We start from the raw sequence: 19,585 nt of genomic DNA, 5'->3' as shown, positions 1-19,585 counted from the left end.
GAGGGCGGGAAGGAGGCGTTCCACCGGGAGATGCACTCCACCGGGAGGCGCCGTTGAGGAGAGGCAAGGTGAGACGAGGTAAGACGGGGAAGTGGAGCTGAGCTGGTTACGTGGTACCACTTGCCCTCAACCTCCTTTTTGTGACTTTTCCTCTGGACTACTATCATGACTACCAAGAGTAGCTTGATTTTGCCCGCAGTCTAGCAGCCTGGCGCCCAGTAAGTAGTGGCACGAAGATGTGTGGGGCAGAAGGAAAAACCTGGTCAGTGTATGGTGGAAAGATAAAAACCCCGTAGTGCCCTGTAGTGCCTCTTGGGCTAAAATTTTACCTATGCCTAGGAGGAAGGAGAACGTAGGAGGTAGGAAGGAAGAAGGAGGAAGGAGAAGGAGGGTGAGAAGGAGAACGGGTGAGGAGACAAAGAGGGGGTGAGGAAAAGTGACCCGTACGGCTGCAGATTGCCTCTGTCTGAACTTATGTAGACTTTAGTACTCAATCCCACCCTCTGCTCTTAGTCCCCAGACCTGGACCCTGTGACTCTGTGACTGCCTCTGGATCTGCACCTGTTTCTATAAGTGGTAAAGGAGCAGTATTTAGCAGCTGCAGTAAGAGGTGAAAAACGCTGCACTTGTCTGGTGTTTATAGTGAAGTTCGGGATGCCGACAAGGGGTGCAGCCAAGGATAAGAATGACAGCTAAACATTTTTTAAGGAGCAGGACTTTTCTTAGTCATGCATTTAAAAAGACTAAGTCAAACCTCTTAAGGAACAAGAGCATTCCTCACCTGAATATAAAAATTATAAATTCCATTTTGCCTTTCATTCAAAAGGAGCCATTTGAAGAATCAGTCCCTAATGACTGATTGATTTAGCAGCTCGCTGTGCTACGGATAGGGGAAAGGAGGCGGTTTCTACCTCTCTGAGGGGGTTTGGAGACTCAAATGCTTCCTTAAATGCTTCTCCAGGAAAATCAAATGCAAATTTTGACAGCGAACGAGGAGGGTGTTGTGGGAACTTGAGTGGGAGCAAAGGATTTTACTCTTCCCGATATTGATTTAAACTACGCACATGGAAGAAGAATCTCTTCCTTCGGTCATCCAAAAATGTATCTGGACAGTAACCTCGGACTCACTACACCAGGTCTAAGGCTGTTTAGTAGTACGCCTTCTGACCATTCTCTTTACCCACAACTATCCTCCCTGATGCCACATCTTATGTCCTATTTGAATCTACTGAGGGGCGCCCCAGAGCAAACTCTAATATTTTCTGAGTCTTTTAAATGTCTTGAAAGAATCTTGTCCTCGATCATGGTTCTTCTAGAAAAATCAATCACCAATTCTGATCATACCCAAGACTTATTATTATTATCTATATTGATAACCTTGGTAGACCAAAGTGCCCATAAATTAGGACCTGATGGGAAGTCCAGTAGAGCTACTAAGGTTGCTCCCCTAAAGTTGGGGTGCCAAGACTCGCAATCGTTTTTGTGCTTGTCAGCCCCCTGCATGCCCATGATTTTGCCTTTTTGGCTTTCCTTTTCTGAACAGGGTACACAGGTGGGAAAGCCACAAGTCCATTGGGATTCTTTAAACACACAGGATCCTTCCACGCAAGAGAGTATTGTTTATTCTCTGGAATATCTTTTTTCTAGTCCTACACCCTACAAGTAATATGGCCCTTATCGATCTCGAACCTGCTATGCCAAAAAATTTGTCAAATCTTCCAGTGGCCCCTTTTCCCAATATCTTGCCCAAAATATACCCTGATACATTGTTGATGGAGCAAGAGGGGATCCTAGCTGTAAAATCTCCAAAGATTTTAGGGGAAAAAAAACATAATACTAAAGGGAAAAAACAGAGAAAAAGGAGGATCTCTAAAAAGAACCCAAGAAGGGTTAAGTTTGAGGTCAAGGACCAAAATGGGTCCTCCTCCCAGCAAGAAGAATATGAATTGGTACTGAGGATGGAGAGACCCAAGGTGGTGAGATCGGCCGGTCATCCAGTTTCACAAGGGGGAACTAGACTTTACTACACCCCTGGAGGTGCAACAGATTCACTCCTCTGACTCTATGAGTCTGTTACCTGTCTTAAAATCATGTGATATCGCTATCTGCAATGCAAATGTAGCGGCAGTAAACTGTATTGTGGTCACCTCTCCCATATGATCTTGGTTTCAGTTTACTGCATTGCATCATAACATCAGTGAAAAAGTGGGGATGTCACGGTTCAGAACAATTATATTTACTATGAAGGCATGAATGTGAACCCTTGAACAATCAGATAGTGACTTCTGGAGTCTGCTGTGTGCTGATATGGTATGCTCCTACGGAAGAGTACAGCTACCGCTCTAGAATAGACAGTATCCCACAAAGTAACAATAAGAGCTCCAATTTTTCGCGCCTCTGTCTGATTTCTCTGTCACGAGATGGGCCTCTTGCAGTTATAAAACGTCTTTAATGTGCCTTATGGAGTATGTTAGAGCATGGTGCATCTTCATCTTATCATTGAGGTCTCTTTCAATCCATGTCATCATACGAAGGTGTACATGTTAACCCCTGCTAATACAGTATCATCATATTCATTGGATGTGTATGTCCTGTGTTTCGCATGCATAGGACTAAGCAGTCATGTAAAAAAACGGATGCATTTTTGTTTTCTGATGTCCCTAAACCCTGCCTCCCACCAATGCTGAGTTCAAATTCCCAGCAGTCCCCCATCCCATGTTCCTAACTCAGTGAAAACAACAAATCCATCCCTCCCCTACTCTATTATCTTGATCCAAACAATTCCGACTATGGGTCAAAATATACAACTTGGCACTTAGAGCACTTATGCGCTGCAAACTACTTTCATTACCCCTAACACTAGACTGTTACAGTAAAACTCTTGAAAGGAAAAATCACAAATATTGTGCTACAGTCGTAAACCTTGGTAAAGTTCAGTTTTTTCAAAATTATTGTAGGAAAATGCCTTTTTGGACATGGTCTCCCCCCACTTTTTGCTCGGTTTCTGGTGCACTTTTGACTGGAAATGCACTGTGTCCCTGCTAAACAGGTCCCTAGTGCCAGACCCCTTTCCCATAAAACTGCACAGTTCTTTTTTCCCAATTGGCAAACCTTTAGTTGCCACTGTAAGTCCCTAGTAAATTATACCCCTGGTACCTAGGGGATGGGTTACTAAAGGAAGGCCTCTGAAGGCTGGAGGGATTATGCCACTCTCAGGGACCCTCTGACTGAGTGCACCCAGTGTTGCTTTCATAGGCTGCGTGCCTTGGAGCAGACATAAAATGACCTAAAATGAAAACACGACATGACACACAACCTGTGTGCCCTCTCCCCTGCACACTGCATGCAATATGTGTATGTCACCACTCTGGCAGGCATTCCAGCCCTGAAGACAGGGTGCATTATAATGCATGAGAAAGCATACCTGCATGCACAGATATGACTCTGCTATGTCTTTGTCGATTCTCAGACATAGTACGTGAAGAGTGAAGCCATTTGAATCCAGTGATGGTTTTATTAATGCATGAACTCAGAGGGCACCTTAAAGGTGTCCCCTGCAAACCTACCAAATCCTAGTGTGGGCACTGGCTGGTCAAAACTAGTAGAGCCATCTTAAGACAGAGTTCTGTCCCCCTGAAGTGATTGCCAATGCTCTTGAGGGCTCAGACAAAAGGCCTGCCATGAGCAGAGGTGTGACTTCCACTCCCTGTCAGGATAGACATTCCAGGGTAGGGAGCTTCAAAGGCCCTGCCACCTTTGAAATGCGTCCCAGGTATCTCCAAATGGTGGAAGAGGCTGACCCCCCAGCTCCTGACCCCACTTTTGGAGGCAGGACTGGTGGGAAAATTAATTAATTTAGGAGGTGTGCCAGCTTCGTGCCAGTCCCACTCCTAGGGTGGACAAGCTGAAGTGGACTCTACTTTTTAAATTCCTCCATCTGGCATGGAAAGAATGTGGCCAATAGTGTTCATGGGAAGTGGTCATAGGAAGGGTGTAGTTATCCTGAAGGTGAGTAGTCCCTGGCTACCACCTGGCACCCCTGAACCCTAGAATCAGATTCCTGTCACCTAAGAAAGCCAGAAAAAAAAAAGTCGCCCAGCAGAGAGACTGAAGACACCAACTGACTTGGCCCCAACCCTAACAGCTTGTCTGCAGCCTTAAAAGAAACCTGAGCCCAGTAGATGACTGTCCTGCAGCCCAGTGACCTCCAAAGCCTTGGGAGGACTGCCTGACTTCAATAAAGAACAGGAATTCCTGTGGACAGCAGACCAGTCAAAACATCTCCAAAGAAGAAAAAAGTCTGCCTGAGGAATCGCAAAACCGCCACCTGGAGCCACCTCTGCACCTTACTCCCATGGCCCAAGTCCAAGTGGCCCACCAGTCCAGTGAAGGTTCCCCAGTGCTTCTGACCCAGAGTCCATTGTGGGCTGACCCCTGTCGGACTCGACAGCAACACCTGCAGCCTAAATCCGAGGGCTCCCCCTGAGCTAGACCGTTGGTGTCCCTACAACCCCTGGCATCTTAACTTACCTGGCCATCTGTGGGTTGACCTCTCCTGGCCCCCTGGCCAGAACCTGCAGCCTGTTTCTGAAAGTGATCTCCTGCATAGGATAACATTGGGAGCCCAACCCTGTGTTGGTAATCTGTACCCAGTCACCCCTGTGCCGCTGAGGGTGTAAGGTTGGAGTTGCCTTGTGCCCCCCTTTTACTTACCTGAACTTCAGTAGATCGACTCCTTATCTCACTCCACTCACCTGGGAGCAGTGCATCTTCAGTTACACTGTGTCTCCATAGGATAACATTGGGGTGCCAACACTGTGTTGGTACTCTGCACCTGGCCACCCCTGTGATACTGAGGGTGGAAGGTTGGTGCTACCTTGTGCCCCCCCTGTGCTTACCTTAACCCCCATAGACTAACTTCTGACGTTGCTTTTACTCACATGCGAGCAGTGCATCTTCACCTCAGTCTCCCTTGATTAACATTGGGCAGCGATTCTAAATTCGACCTCTGCACCACACCACACCACCCCTGTGTCACTGTGGATATCCACTTGGTGCTTATCTGAATGTCCTCTGGTGTTGACCTAAAACCCCCAATACTGGAATTGTAAGTTGTGTACTTACCTGCAGAACTGAATCTTTGTTTCCCTCCATAGGTTAACATTGAAGTCTCGGAAAATTGCACTGTCAATTTTTAAAACTGAAACATATTTTTACTTTAAAAACTGCTTACCTTCTAACGAATTTCTTTGGTTCAAAGCGTATGTAAAAGAAATTGGTAGTTTTCTAAATAGGTCTTGAATTTATTTATTGAGTGTGTGTCTCATTTATTGCCTCTGTGTGTACAACAAATGCTTAACATGACTTCTTGATAAGCCTAGCTGCTATTCCGCACTACCACAAATAGAGCTCTAGACCTATCTATTTCTTCCTCTGCACTTGTTTGAGGATCCACTGAACTCCCTGCACAATGTACTTCAATTTAGTACACTGTACAGAGAGCCAGCATCCTACAATTATGTAGAAGTAATTTGTTCTTCCTTGTTCTAAAGTTATCTCTATCTTGCATTTGTTAGAAATGGAGTCTCTAGTTAGCAGAGGTATACACCCTTGTCCAAGTAGGGATAACAATCCTAGTCAGGGTAAGTCACAACACAATCCAAATTATGTTGTGTCCACCCTATGGTAGCTTTGCACTGGGCAGTCATGCTTAACTTAGAAGGCAGTGTGGAAAGTATTTGTGCAATAAATCATACAGTAACAAAGTGAAAACACCACAAAAAGATACACCGCACAGGTTTAGAAAAATAGATAATATTTATCTGAATAAAATAAGGTCTAAATGACAAAGATTCAATAAGCACATGTTGAAATTTCACTTTTAAAAGGTTGACTGTGCAGTGATTTCTCAGCCGCACTGCAGGCTTTGCATCAATTTCTGCAGCTGTTACATCGATTTTCTATGCATAAAACATTTCTTGAAGAGGTGAATTCTTTGTTGGCCCTGAGACTTCAGAAATAGGAGGCAAGCTCAATCCAAGCCATTAGAGAGCACTTTTGGGGAAGGCCGAGTCCTTCCAGCAAAGTCAGAGGCCACTAGAGCAACAGGGCAGTAGCCCTCCCAGCAAAGCAGTCCAGATGACCCCTTTAGTCAGCCAGGCATTTTCTCTGACAGGGTGCAGGTGTATCTCCAGAAGTGTCTGAGTTGGTGGGGTCAGAGACCCAGTTTATATACCCACAAATACCATTGAAGTGGGGGAGACTTCAAAGAGTAGTTTTAAAGTGCACAAGTTCCCCTTTCAGACCAGTTCTGTCTGTCAGGGTCCATGTGGGGTGTTATCAGTTCTTTATGTGAGGGCAGGCCACTGGCCTTTGAAATGTAAGTGTCAAACCTTCCACCCTTCCAACCCAGAAAGACCCATTCAGTATGGAGATGAATGCAGAATTTGACTGAGTGTCCTGTGTTTGTGGTCGTCTGGGGGAAATGCACATGAGAGCTGTCAACCTGCACAGACCAGACGCTGATTGGAGACAGGCTGTAAGGTACAGATGGTTTTAAGTGCAGAGAAATGCTCATTTTTTAAAAGTGACATTTCTAAAATAGTAATATAATCTACAACCTTACCAATAAGCAGGATTTTCTTTTACCATTCTGGCCATACTAAATATGACCTGATTACCCCTTTCATATCATAACCTAACACTCAAAAAGTATATAATGGCATTCCCAATGCTAGTCTATAAAAGGACCAGGCCTCACAGTAGTGGAAAACAAATTTAGGAGGTTTTCACTACTAGAAAATATAAAACACATATGTACATGTCCTGCCTTTTACCTACATAGCACCTTTTCATAGGGGTTACCTATGGCCTTCCTTAGGGGTGACTTATATGTAGAAAAAGGGAAGTTTAAGGCTTGGTAAGTACTTTTAAATGCCAAGTCAAAGTGGCAGTGAAACTGCACACACAGGTCTTGCAATGGCAGGCCTGAGACATGGTTAAGGGGCTACTTATGTGGGTGGCACAATCAGTGCTGCAGGCCCACTAGTAGCATTTAATTTACAGACCTTACGCACATGGCACTTTACTAGGGAATTATAAATAAATCAAATATGCCAATTGGGTATGAACCAATGTTACCATGGTTAAGGGAGAGATCATATGCACTTTAGCACTGGTTAGCAAAAAAAGTGCCAGAAAAATGGAGGGAGGCAGGTAAAAGGTTGGGGGATGACCACACTGAGGCTGTCAGGTCTAACAGAGTTGCAATTTGAAACCCATGTGAAAATCTAGGTGAAATAAAAGTGAAACAAACACTGGCAAGTGTGTAGATGTTCCAGCTCAAAAATTATTTCGCACTAGAAAGATGTAGTTTTTATTGAGCAAACAGAGCTTTGTGCTGCTTTGTGTCACTTTGATTCAAGTGGTTACATCGGCATAATGTGAGCAGGTCAGTATAAGCACCAATAATTTTTGATGCAAAGCCTGATCTATTAAACTAGCTAGACTGGGATTTTCATCTAAAAAGAATGCATCCTTCAAGCAAGCGTTAATAAAGAACAATTGCGTCATTCCTCCAAGTATTCCACCCATTGTACCTGTACTGCATTGAATAACACACACAAAGTTTATGGAATGAATAAGAATTTATCTTGGCATAGGGATTTTTTCTTCAATGCTATGCACCCAGTACAAATCCTGTATTAGACAGCATTTACACATCTCTGCACCATGATGCAAAATTTGGACCAGAATTACTAAAACTTTTTGCCAGGTTTGCATTACAAAAGTGACACAAAGTGGCACAAATGGTGTTTTGGTATTTACTTTCAGTGCAAAACTTATTTTGCACTGGAAAGTAGCACTAAAGTAAGGTAATGTAGCGCTATGCACTACTTTGTGTCAAGGGAGTGTACCATGGGTGGTACCTGGAATTTCGAATACAACCAACTTGTGGATTTATGTGCAAATGTATCTAATCAAAAAGGTAGGCAGGGACTTGAGTTTAAAAACAGAGCCTCCACAAGGCATGCGTAACAAGTGAAACTTCTTTTCTCCAATCATTTATAAATTTGCATGTGTGCTGTGATGTACAAAGTTAGAACATTTTTAACTATGTCTACACACAGTATTTTGTACGGGTAGGGCGCCCTTCAGTACAAAACCTATACTAGACATCATGCACACACTTGTGCTATTTTGCATAGGTGTGTGTGGAGCAAAAAGCAGTGAATATTGGGCCATCACTAAATATGGTGCTTCTATCCTTTCTCCATTTGAAGTAATACAGCACAGCAACGTTGGTGGCTGCACAGCATCGCATCACTTTTTAGTTGATTTCCTGTATTGTCTGTGGCACTAGACAGCCTGTTTGAGCATCCCCGCAGAGAAGTGAGCAGCAGTATGGCTCCTCTCCTCTTTCACCCCTTTGCACAATACAGCTATTTTGGTTTCTGCACTGGTGTAGGCTAACGAATAATAAAGTGGTCCTCAAATTACTAGATGGCGTTTAGTTACTTTTGCAGAACATTCCTGAAGTAATTTAGGATTGGTTTAAGAAAAGAAAGCAGTTTACATGCCAGCTCATAAAGGCCTGAATTGGCCAAATACCGGTTGTATAATTATTACAGGGTTGGTTATTTCATTAGGAAAAGCACACCCACGGGTGACCACTGCGAAATCCAACACTGTTGAAAATACCATCACGCTGCTTTTAGAGCAGTGTTTAAAAGGTTAAACAGAAGGTAATCAAAAAGAGAACATCTATATTATACTTTAGTAGAAGGGTGTTGGGTTGAGGAGAGGAGCAAATAAATATGTTCCAGTGCTTAGAGTAGATTGCATTTTAAGGCACATGTATGAATTATCTAAGAGTGTATGTTTGCGTACGTGTGCTCTGAGCGCGTGTGTGCACACGCGCGACTGTACGAGCAAATATATCTTGCGGAGAAGAATTTTGTAAGGTTAAACTTAGTCAGTGATCCGCAAATGATCACCATGTCCACCAGGATGCCACTTTCAGATGTGCAAACTGATCTCCTCCGGAAGGGGTTCTCTCCCCTTCAAGAATCCAGAAACGTTCGCCAACCCTTGACAGATAATCCTGGTGCGGTCAAGAGTACGAATTTGAAATGTTACAATCATAACATTTTGTTATTTAAGCGCATTGCCCTCTGCCACAAGAACAGGTCAACTAATACACGGCCAAAAACCAAACTGAATACATTTAAATAAAGTTTATTAAAAAACATACTTATATTAAATACAGACTAACAGAATAATCATAATATATTTTACAGAAAAAATAACCATGTCTTTATTTTAGAAACACGTGTCTTAAAAAAAAGTCTTTGAAATTCTTATAAAACATTTTTACCCGTGAAGATAAGTTTCCCGTAAGACCTGTAAAAAAAAGCTTACACTTAAATTCCTTATTTTTTTATACTTTACGAGCATAAAATCTAGAAATTCTTTAACATAAAGACAGCATCTTTTCGGGATCAAATTGGTCACAGGCCGTTCGATTTTCTTAAAGTCAGTGGAGACTCCCTGAATCCATTCTGAAGTGCCTTTTTATCCCTTTTCTCGCGCGCTCTCTTCATAGGGGTCATTAGTGCATATTTACTTGGGAATTCGGAGCTCCTCCCTTTGTGTTCAATAGAAAGCTGGAAGTGTATCTGTGGCAGGAGAGCACATGTGCAAAGTCTGTAAGGTCCATAATTGCCCCAATCTGAGCAAGAGAAGGAACTTGCTGCTCCGCGTCAGCTCAGTCCTTGTTTGCTTCCAGTCAGACGACAGATTTTGATGGGTCAATCTGTCTCACAAAGTCTCAGGAAGATTACCTTCCCACATCATTTGCTTTCCAAGTTATAACAATGAACATCTCCTTTTATCTTGCCATCATAGCCTGGTAATGGTTCCCCATATTTATCAACACACCAGCAGTTGCCTCTTTTCCGGCCTTTCGATGAACGACACTGTAGATAGAGGATTAAAAAAAAAATTAGACCAACCAATATTAGGCACAGCAGACATAAACTCATGATCTTACATTCTCGGTGTTTACATATAGGTACTGCCTCAAGGCATGACTTGAGGCTATTGATTTGAAAACGTCTCAAAACAATATGGCATATTGGCACAAGGAAAAACAGTGACTCACAAACTACAGATAGAAATGTAGTCTTTCCAGGTTTATACTTGCATTTGTAGCCTATAATGGAAATTGCAAAGGATTCTAGGACTCCTACAGGTAATCTGAGGCAGTCATAGATTCCCAGGAGTAGAAGTTATGCTCTTGTGAACTATTTTTGCATGTTCAAATTAAATATGTCTGCATTTGTGCAAGGGTAACTACTACCTCGGCAGCATAAGTGCATTTGCTCTACGAAGCGTATTTTCTTCTCTAGAATAATGTTATTCTTCCTAAAATGAAATCCATTCTCTTACTTTCCCACCCTGGCCACTCCATCTCTTCTCCTTCAATATAAGAGCTTTTTCAAGAGAGACAGCATTGCTAGATGTGATGGTTGTGAGCAGCTGCAAGTAAGTCTAGGATAACACTGGCAGGTTAATGTTGGATTTGCTCTATATCTTGGCTGCATCTCGTAGGGTGGCTCAAGAGTTAATGATCCCCCTTATGAAAGCTGTGGCTGGAGTGAACCCATCTGCATGAAATACTTTATGTGATTTCCGAGTAACTGAACTCAAAGTATTAGGTTGGGCCCATTAGTATCAACTTTGTCATATGTCATTGTAGCATCCATCAAGGATCCCCATTGTCACCTACTCTAATCTAGATAGATCTAAGATCTTTAACGAATATCAGCCAGGGGCAAAGTTTCTCTGTACACTCTTATGCTGGTTATACTTAATAAAATGTTGGGAGTGCGGGGGCAGCCAAGAATCAAGGTGTGCTACATGCTTTTCTAAAATAGGTGGAAACATGCATATATCGATGCTTGAGTAAATTCAATGGAGGAAAAAGTTATTTTTGAATGGTTTAAAGACAAGGTGAAAACACTGAAGCCAAATAGGGAGTGCTCGTTCGATCAAAGTGCTGCTCTAGATCACATGTATGAAACCTGAATGTTATACTGGATTTAAGAGCCCCTAGGACCACCGGAGCGTCAACGCTCCGGTGGCATTAACCACTGCTCCATATTTACAAGGAGGTGTAACACCACTTTTTGTGGCATTACGCCTCATAAATATGGGTCCCTCCAATGCAGTTTTCTTCATGAGAAGGGCGTGCATTGGGTGTTGCAGTGGGTGTTCCACTGCAACACACATTGCTTTTGAGAATTCCCCAGATTTACAAGTAATTGTAAACCTGTGGCAGCACCAAAAACTAATGTCACCCCAGGAGTGGCGTTAGCATGACGAAACAAGGACGAATGCTTTTATTCCTCCTCGTTTTGCTTTTTCCATGTGTGCTGCATTCTGCAGTACACATAGAAAGAGCAAAATGTCATGGGTGATTGTCTATGTGCAGGAACGTGTCCCTTCCTGCACATAAACAATTTATCTCCTCAACGCAGACACCCTTGCACTATAGTGCAAGGATGCCTGCGTCGCCACAGGCAGCTTAATTCAGCACTTGCAGAGGGGGAAATGCATGGGTGCACCGTATTCCTGGAAATATGGCACTTTGCTGCGTTTCAAAAGTGGCGCAGCATGGCATGGCTATTTTTGGTGCAGCACCACACTGCACCACTTTTGAATAAATCAGGGCCTAAATCTTTGGTACATAAAGCTGACAGCTTGGAAAGAGCTTATTTGTTTCACCTAGCCTGACTGAGAAAAATCATCACCTTGATCTACAAAGTGGTTAGACCTGACAGTAATTTATAATTTTGTTTTTTCTAGGGTGCTTATGGTCATTGTCAGACCCCGTTCATGGGGCTACTGCACCCCGACTGTGGACCTTGAGGTCATCTGCAGCTGATGCACAGTAGTCTTCCCTACTAAGGCCCTGCAAATTGAGTCAAGCAGAACATTTTTCACACTTGTCTCCCTGAGTAGTGAAGGAGAACAGTCACATGCTTCTCAGGGAAGTAATGAGGGTACAAAGTCTCAGAACTCAGCAGCCAATAAAGAGACAGAATAACATTATGACCAGCTCAATGCATTTCTTTTATATAAATGTAAGTGTATTAATCACACAGCAGAACTATATTCTATAGAAACTGAATGGAAAGGGCTTACAGCATTGAAAAAGAATCCACATTAAACTGTGAAGCACTACACCCCCTTCGCCCTAGTATCCTGCTGGTGTTCTATTTACTCCTGCTATGGCAAAGATCCAGTAACTACAGTCCCCAACGCAAATGGGCTTAGGCAAGATCAGAGACAGGAGCAGATGGCTCCAATACTCTACAGGTCAAATGTGCAACTCAGTTCAAAGTCTCCTTACTCCTTCTGAAAAAAAAAATGAGTGCTGCTGATCAATCTCTTGGGGGCATATTTAAGAAAAGTGGCACTGCACACAGTGCAGCACCAATTTCCGCGCACCCCTTAGCGCCCCGCTAACACCACCATGTGTGTGCCTCATTTAAAATATGGTGCATCATTGCGGTAGTTAGGGGACTAGAGTCAGAATTTTTGACGCTACTCCGGAGCTTTGCAGGATTAGTGTCAACATTGTTGACGTTAATCCTGAAAAGCTCATTGAGGCCTATTGTAATCAATGGTGTGCCTCCTTTTAATGCCTGCTCTGAGCAGGCATTAAAAGTACTGAAAAACATTATGCAAAGAAATCTGTTAGATTTCTTTGAACAATTTTTTCAGCCCCCCTAATGGGGGAACGCCCCCTTTGCATACATTATGCCTGATGCAGGCATAATGTAGCTCAAAGTGTTACAAAATGACTCAGTGCATGGTTTGCGCCACTTTGTAAATATGGCGTGGTGATTTTGGCCTTGTTGGGCCAGATTAGTGTAAAGAAAAATGACACACACTAATGTGGCACAAGGAGGAGGTAAGGGCTCTTAAATATGACCCTAGGTGTTTAGTCTGTTGTTCTTTGTACAGGTTAAACCCTGAAATGTACCTGTGGGTTACTGTAGTAGTTTGGGTTGTGCAACAGATGTGGTCCAGTTCCATGCTCAACGCAGTGGGTCCACTCTGGCAAGTGACAAACTGGCAGCCTTACTTGGAATGAAGTTTCTAGGGTGATTTGTGAGACAGACTCTTGGGGCAGCACTTGTCCCCTAAAGTAGCAGTCCTGCAGGCAGGCAACAGACAGGAGTTCTACTGCTGCAGTTGTGGCCTTGCAGTGGTGTCTTTCTGCCAGTTGTGGTCACCAGGCCAATCATGCCTTACTGATTCTGTGGAGACACAGCTTTCACTCAAAGCATCAGCCGCATCAGTCTCTTAAGTTTTCAATAAATTTCTTAGTGACATGGGATACTTGTTCCTGGATTGTCATATGTGCCTCACACGGAAAAAGTGCAGAGGGACCAAAGATGACCCTCAACAACACAGGTCACTCCTGCCTTCTCTGTCTGTACAAATGAGCTTGCCTTGGAGCTCGTCATACTGGGAACAATGTATGCTTCTTTTCCTGGACCATGTCTCCTCCTGCAGGGAAGGTCAAACCCACTTCCTCTCTCAGCAGTCAGGTAGGCTTCTAGGCACTTCATGCAGACTCTCAGCTCCTCCAGAAGAAAGTGCAGAGTTCAGGTGATGTTCCCTAACCTCTGGTAGCCTGGCTGTCAGGCACACACCAGCCCTGGTTGCACCACTGCTCTTCAAGTACTCTCCAGAGCACTATCTTCCTGGGTCATGAAGAACTTGAGGCAGGAACAAAGTGGGCTGGTTTGGATGCCACTTTTATACACATTTTCTCAACAGAAGATACAGATCACCTACTTTTTTATAACCAAATTGGGTTGTTTCTCTTTTAAATGTCCTCCACAGGCTCCTCACCAGATGCAGCTTTTGCGTGAAGAGGTCGCTTTTACAGGAGGCAGCAATGGGACAGGGTCCAAGCAGGGGTGCCCAAAACATTAGCACAATGAAGTGTGAGATCTCGGTAACTGAGTCTTGTTGGACTTCCTAAAGCAGTAATCAGCACCATACAAAAGGACCTGCCCTTTCCTAAATACTTCCTCACATTTCCTACCAAGGCCCTCACTTTTTTAAGGTAGCTCCACCTCCAACCGCGCTCACTTCTGGGTCTTCAACCCTCAGCTACAGGAATTCAGGCAATACATTTCGACTTCCTGGAGTAAGCAGTCCTCATTCTCCATCATACCACATGCTAAAACCAGGGGCAACCATAATGGATTCAACTGGACACTCCTGCTCAGATTCCCACAACACACATACTCCTACTACCATACATGAGCTAAACTCTCACGGCATATCCACAAACTTGATATGCATACAGGATACTAACACAAGGTTTGGGGTGTCCCATAAATCCTTAACTTTACACAAAACTAGTTTTTAGGTTAGCCTCGATTTAATTCAGGAAAAAAGAAAAATGTCTGGTCAATCTACAGATTGAAAGAACAGCGTACACTTGCACAATGTTTGCACCACAATTTTGTTTGATACACCAAAGCAATAAACAGTAATCTCAGGTCACAGAACAGGTTGTGGACCTTGCTTTATCATGGACAGTTTAGGCCTCTGAGCACACTCCTGATTAGTATTACACAAAGGCCATAGCAAAAGTCAGGATAGCAGTTTTAGATCCAATCGTGCACTCTCTAGCAGGGGAACACTTCTGTTCACCATGAGAGGACACTCTCCTCACAACAGTCATATTACAAGTACCTCAAGTTTCTAGTATTTACTTAACTGAATGGTTCTTCCAAACTCAGTCACTTTTCAAGTATTCATAAGATCTCTTCTATTTGTTTTCGATCCCTAGGGACTCAAAACTATTATACACAATTTGAAACAGTCTTCCTTGCTTCTCAAATACTTTACAAAGTCATGTCTGAATTCACTCAGGAACAGCGACTCTAAACTTTTCTTCCCTTAAGTCCTACTTGTAAGTTACTTTTCATTACAGTGAATCCTCCAATCCAGCGTTCTTGCTTTTGACAACTAATTTAACTTCTCCTGTAATCTAAGCGTATGAAAGTATAAATCATCTGTGAGGATTAGTATCCAAGGCTTTCTGAAACCTAAATGTTCCACCTTGATTGCCCTGCTTTCAATAACTACTTCACATAACAGTTATAAGACAATTTATCAGCACTGATCGGGCATATCCCTCAACCTTCCTTTGCTGAACACAGGCCTGCCTCGTCTGAATCTAGGTTATCATAAGCAGCGTTTTTCTATCGTTAAACTATATTTTTGCTATCATTCAATCACTTCAACTTCAACAGGCTTATTTACTGTTTAAACTAACGTGTGAAGTTTCAGAAAACCTGAATTTTTAGTCTTCAATGAAACTCACCCATCACTAGTGGGTTCTTTTCAGAAATGTTTCAGTGGCGAAGCATTTCAAAGCTTTTGATGCCCCATTCTCTATAACACCGTCTTTGATTAATACAGTGGGATTTTTGTATGTGTTTATCCGAACTACTGGGACTTTTAGCTTAATTATGAAGTAATGTTGCAGTCTTCTTCTACGGCTCTCAGTGTAATACAGCTTGGCTCCTGGTATCTATTTTCCCTACCAGACTTTGAAGATGGATGCTCCAAGCTTGGCTGGGTAGGCATGATCATTCTCTTTTTGAACCACATTCTTCTAGTCGTCTTCTCTAACTCTGTTAAAAATACTCAATCTATCGACTTCAACTTAAAATGTCAACACATTTTGCTGTCAATTTCCCTCTCCACGAATACCCATTATCACATGTAAATAGTCCATTGTAGAAGAGAAAATACGGCAAAACAATAATGTTACTCTTTGAAAGTGTCAGATATTCCTGAAGATGGAAATTGTTTAAACACATTGAAAGAAAAGCACATTGATGATCACCTGAATTTATTCAGTGAAAAGGGAAATTTCGATTTCACTTACAATAAGTCACAAACCTTTTCTCATCATCCTGACAATGTTAATTTTAGTAAATCGCTTATTTGGAAGTGTAATCGAAAGTTCCCTTTTCACTGAATGAATTCAGGTGATCATCAATGTGCTTTTCTTTCAATGTGTTTAAACAAATGACAAATCTTATAAGGAGCACAGGCATGTCCTTAACATAAAGTACATATGTATTTACCTCCGGAAAAAAGCCAGATATTGTGAAGTTATGTGTCTCCATACGGTTTGAGCAGAATGCCATTTTGATTAATCCAAGATAGTGTTTAGGAGTCTACTGTACAAAGCTCCTGTGTAGATCAGTATGATAGGCAATTTGTTCCCTCGTGCACTTAGGCGCAATTAGGGAAATGTAGATACTTCTTCAATTTAGCCAAATAAACACTAGGCCAATACAGTAGTGTTTAAGCCATCATAATTTGCAATGGTTTAAAACAAAGTAATATTTATCTAGTAACGTCCCAATGAAGTCAACGGAGCTTAATGTATCTAAGACCCATATTTAAACTTTTTTAGTGCCGCATTTGCGACGCTTTTTGACTCAAAAACAGCGCAAACTTACAAAATACTATTCAGGTTGCGCTTTTTTTGCGTCAAAAAGCGTCGCAAATGCGGCACTACAAAAGTATAAATGTGGATATAAGTGTCTTTATCAAGCAACCAACAGTGTCAAACAGCAAACAAGGATGCTTAGATGTCTTTTTAAGTTCTCCCATACAGATAGCATTAGCAAGAATTTACATCAGTACACAACACACACATCACACAACATAAACATACATATAAACAGATACTGAAAGGGCTTTCTGGCTTTGGATATTGTGGTTTTGCAATATTTAGCACTGGCTTAAGGGATTGTCGATCATTGTTGGTATCAGCCCATTCCATTTTAGGGATGCAAACTATCTAAAACGTTGGCTACCACATACAGACTTTAATTCCTTCCTTTCCTTTATAGACATTTGTTAGTTTCAATTAATACAATATACTTGATAATCAGGTACTAATATTAATCTGTATACTTACAGTGTCAGAAAAATAAGCTAATCAGTCATGGTAGTCAGAGACCTACATTCGTTATAAACAGCAACACTTAAAAATGCAAAAGCCATGCGCCATGGGAAGAGGCTACAGTCACACTGGCATAAATGTTGGCCACACACTGTATTACTCATTCCTGCAATATTATTAACATGTTTTAACTTTTGATAGCATAAATCTGTCATAGCCAAGTGCTGTGTAAAACGTGTTATTACTACACAATGTACTGAAAGTCAAGTTACTGGCCTTAGAAGCATGAAGTGAAAATCTGACCCTGGCATTATTGAACTCATGACCTACAAAGCACTCTAGATGTCAGCAGTGAGTAATCAACTACCTGTCTCAACCTGCTGTTTATATTTCAAATTAAAAACCTGTTTAAAGTCACTAGCATATGCCTGCAATGTAAAGCAACAGAATCCCCAACGGGGTAGGTTATAGTGACAGAAACTCAAATAAATGGCACACACGGATACACAAAAATGGTCTGGACCACTAATGCCCGGTTCCGAGTCAAGTGGAGACGTATTTCTGTGAGAAGGACCACGCTCCTGTGATTGTGGTCCCAATTATGTGTGACCTGGATTAAGGTGAAGAGATATTTGGAGGCCAGAAATAATGCTTTCCGTGAGTATCTTCTCACACAAATCCAGTTATGTTGAGTTGTTTGTCCAGGGAATGGGGACGAGCAGCATTCCTTAGGAGGAAATCGAGCAAGGGCCGGACTGCGCTTGTTCGGCAGCTTTTTCCCAACGTGCACATGATTTTACCAGCCAGATTCCCCAGTCAGTAAAACCAGTCTCAATGTTCGTGCACCTGGAAAGTCCGGTCCCTTTCCCACCCGCTAGAATCCAGTAATCTTTACCTAGTTGTCAGCTAAATCAGCTCTGAAAGTACGTGATTTGGGTGTACCGCTTACACTGCTAATGTATTTCCAGTTGCTGCCACCACATAATTACGCATAAATACTTCTAAATTGGTAAGGAATCACAAAATCAAATGAGCATGCTCGCCTGAACAATGGTACTTGGGAAAGTCAACGTTCTAGATGCGGCATGCTAAATATATTTAATATCAAAATAAGAGTGAATTATCTATGGGAAATGAATTTTCACTTTCTAGTGCCCCAAGGTTGGACTGGGCGGAAACAGATCCACAAACAGTGAACCCCCCCGCCAAATAAAAAAAAACAGCTCATAAACCGATCAGTCAGTCTTCCCTTAGGGCACTGCAAGATTGCCACCCCCTCACACCCAACGCCCCCTTCACACCAGTTCGACCTTGTCTGAGTGCCTTCTGAATAGGCTAGACTCACAAGCATTGGGCGCTGCCATTTGTACACAGTTGCCAAACCTGTATAAATCTACACTGTGTTTCCTTCTCCCGACAAATACGTTTAGTGCTGAGTACAGTTTCAGCCAGCTTAGTGGCAAAATCGTGATGTCACAACTACTGCACTGTCCCCTGTTCTCAGAGGGCGCCAGCTAAACAAGGGAACCTAATGTACGGGCCAGCATCCCCTATATTGGAACGAATGCAGTTTATGCATTCCTGTATATTTAGGCTATACACAGCGTCATTTAATGTGAGCCGATCCAACATATTGCATATCAGATAAATACACAGAAATCATTGTGGGAAATAAATGAAAAGCATTTATTCTGAAAAACAGTATACCCTCAGCAGGCACCTATCAATTCAGGGCGAGCAAAGGACTAGGTTATATGTATGGAAAACGTTCCAAGCTATATTTTGGGCAGAAAAAATGTCTGTTTCCTGTTGCTCCCCTTTTGAGCGATTGCCCTAGTTATTGTAAACCATAAACACCGGCTTTGCTAACACATGGTCAGGTCTGAGAGCTTATTTCCTGAGTTGCTTCAGACCACCAAGGATCTGGCTAATAATAGAACTTAAAGTTTATGCTATGAGCTGCAAGCAGAGCAGAGGGAAACAGGAGGGGCAAATATAGCACATCACAAAAAAAAAAAAAAACAGATAGCAATTTAGGGGGTTGGTGGCAAGCAGATGGGAAGGTGATGGCCCCTTGTATGTCAGCTTCTAAAGAGTGGAGATGAGAGGCACTTTTTTTCATTTCATTTTATTTAATTTCAACAACCTGCAGCACTTAAAGAAAAGTGGGTCAGATGGGCCCTCTAAACTTATTGTACCAGAGTATACTGCAACATTATTAATATATTTTAAGTGTGAAACCCAGAACGCATACGAGTTTGTAAAAAATTAAGCATCTTAAAAAGAAAACTATTGTGAATATATTCATTTCTGGAGAGGGACGTGAAACAAAATCATGCAGAAAGATCTCCATGCCAGACCATAGTAAGTGACGAAAAGTGTTTACATGTAAACTTTGCTGAATATGGCTTTCCTCTCCTGTTTTTGATTACAGCTTTGCCTGATGTGAAGTTGAAAAGCCACAATGAAGATGATTGTCTTTGCGCTGCTGTTAAACTCAGAAACTAGCTCTTGTGGTGACGAGCGAAGTTTTTTCAAATTTTCAGACCTATGTATGTGAGGGAA

The 19,585-nt window shown here is 42.3% G+C and overlaps 1 protein-coding gene across 1 annotated transcript in view; it reads right to left on the bottom strand.

Moving 5' to 3' along the window:
- Positions 1–9,221: 9,221 nt before the first annotated feature.
- The window catches only part of IGFBP3 (insulin like growth factor binding protein 3), a 45,880-nt gene continuing 35,516 nt past the window's right edge, over positions 9,222–19,585 (bottom strand). The window contains exon 4 of the mRNA XM_069216183.1: positions 9,222–9,977. Coding sequence (XP_069072284.1) covers positions 9,852–9,977 — 126 coding nt within the window. The 3' untranslated portion in view covers positions 9,222–9,851. The remainder of the gene's footprint in view (positions 9,978–19,585) is intronic.

Source organism: Pleurodeles waltl, chromosome 2_1 (assembly GCF_031143425.1).
Source record: "Pleurodeles waltl isolate 20211129_DDA chromosome 2_1, aPleWal1.hap1.20221129, whole genome shotgun sequence".
Taxonomy (NCBI): Eukaryota; Metazoa; Chordata; class Amphibia; order Caudata; family Salamandridae; genus Pleurodeles; species Pleurodeles waltl.
This window is presented reverse-complemented; position numbering and strand designations above follow the sequence as displayed.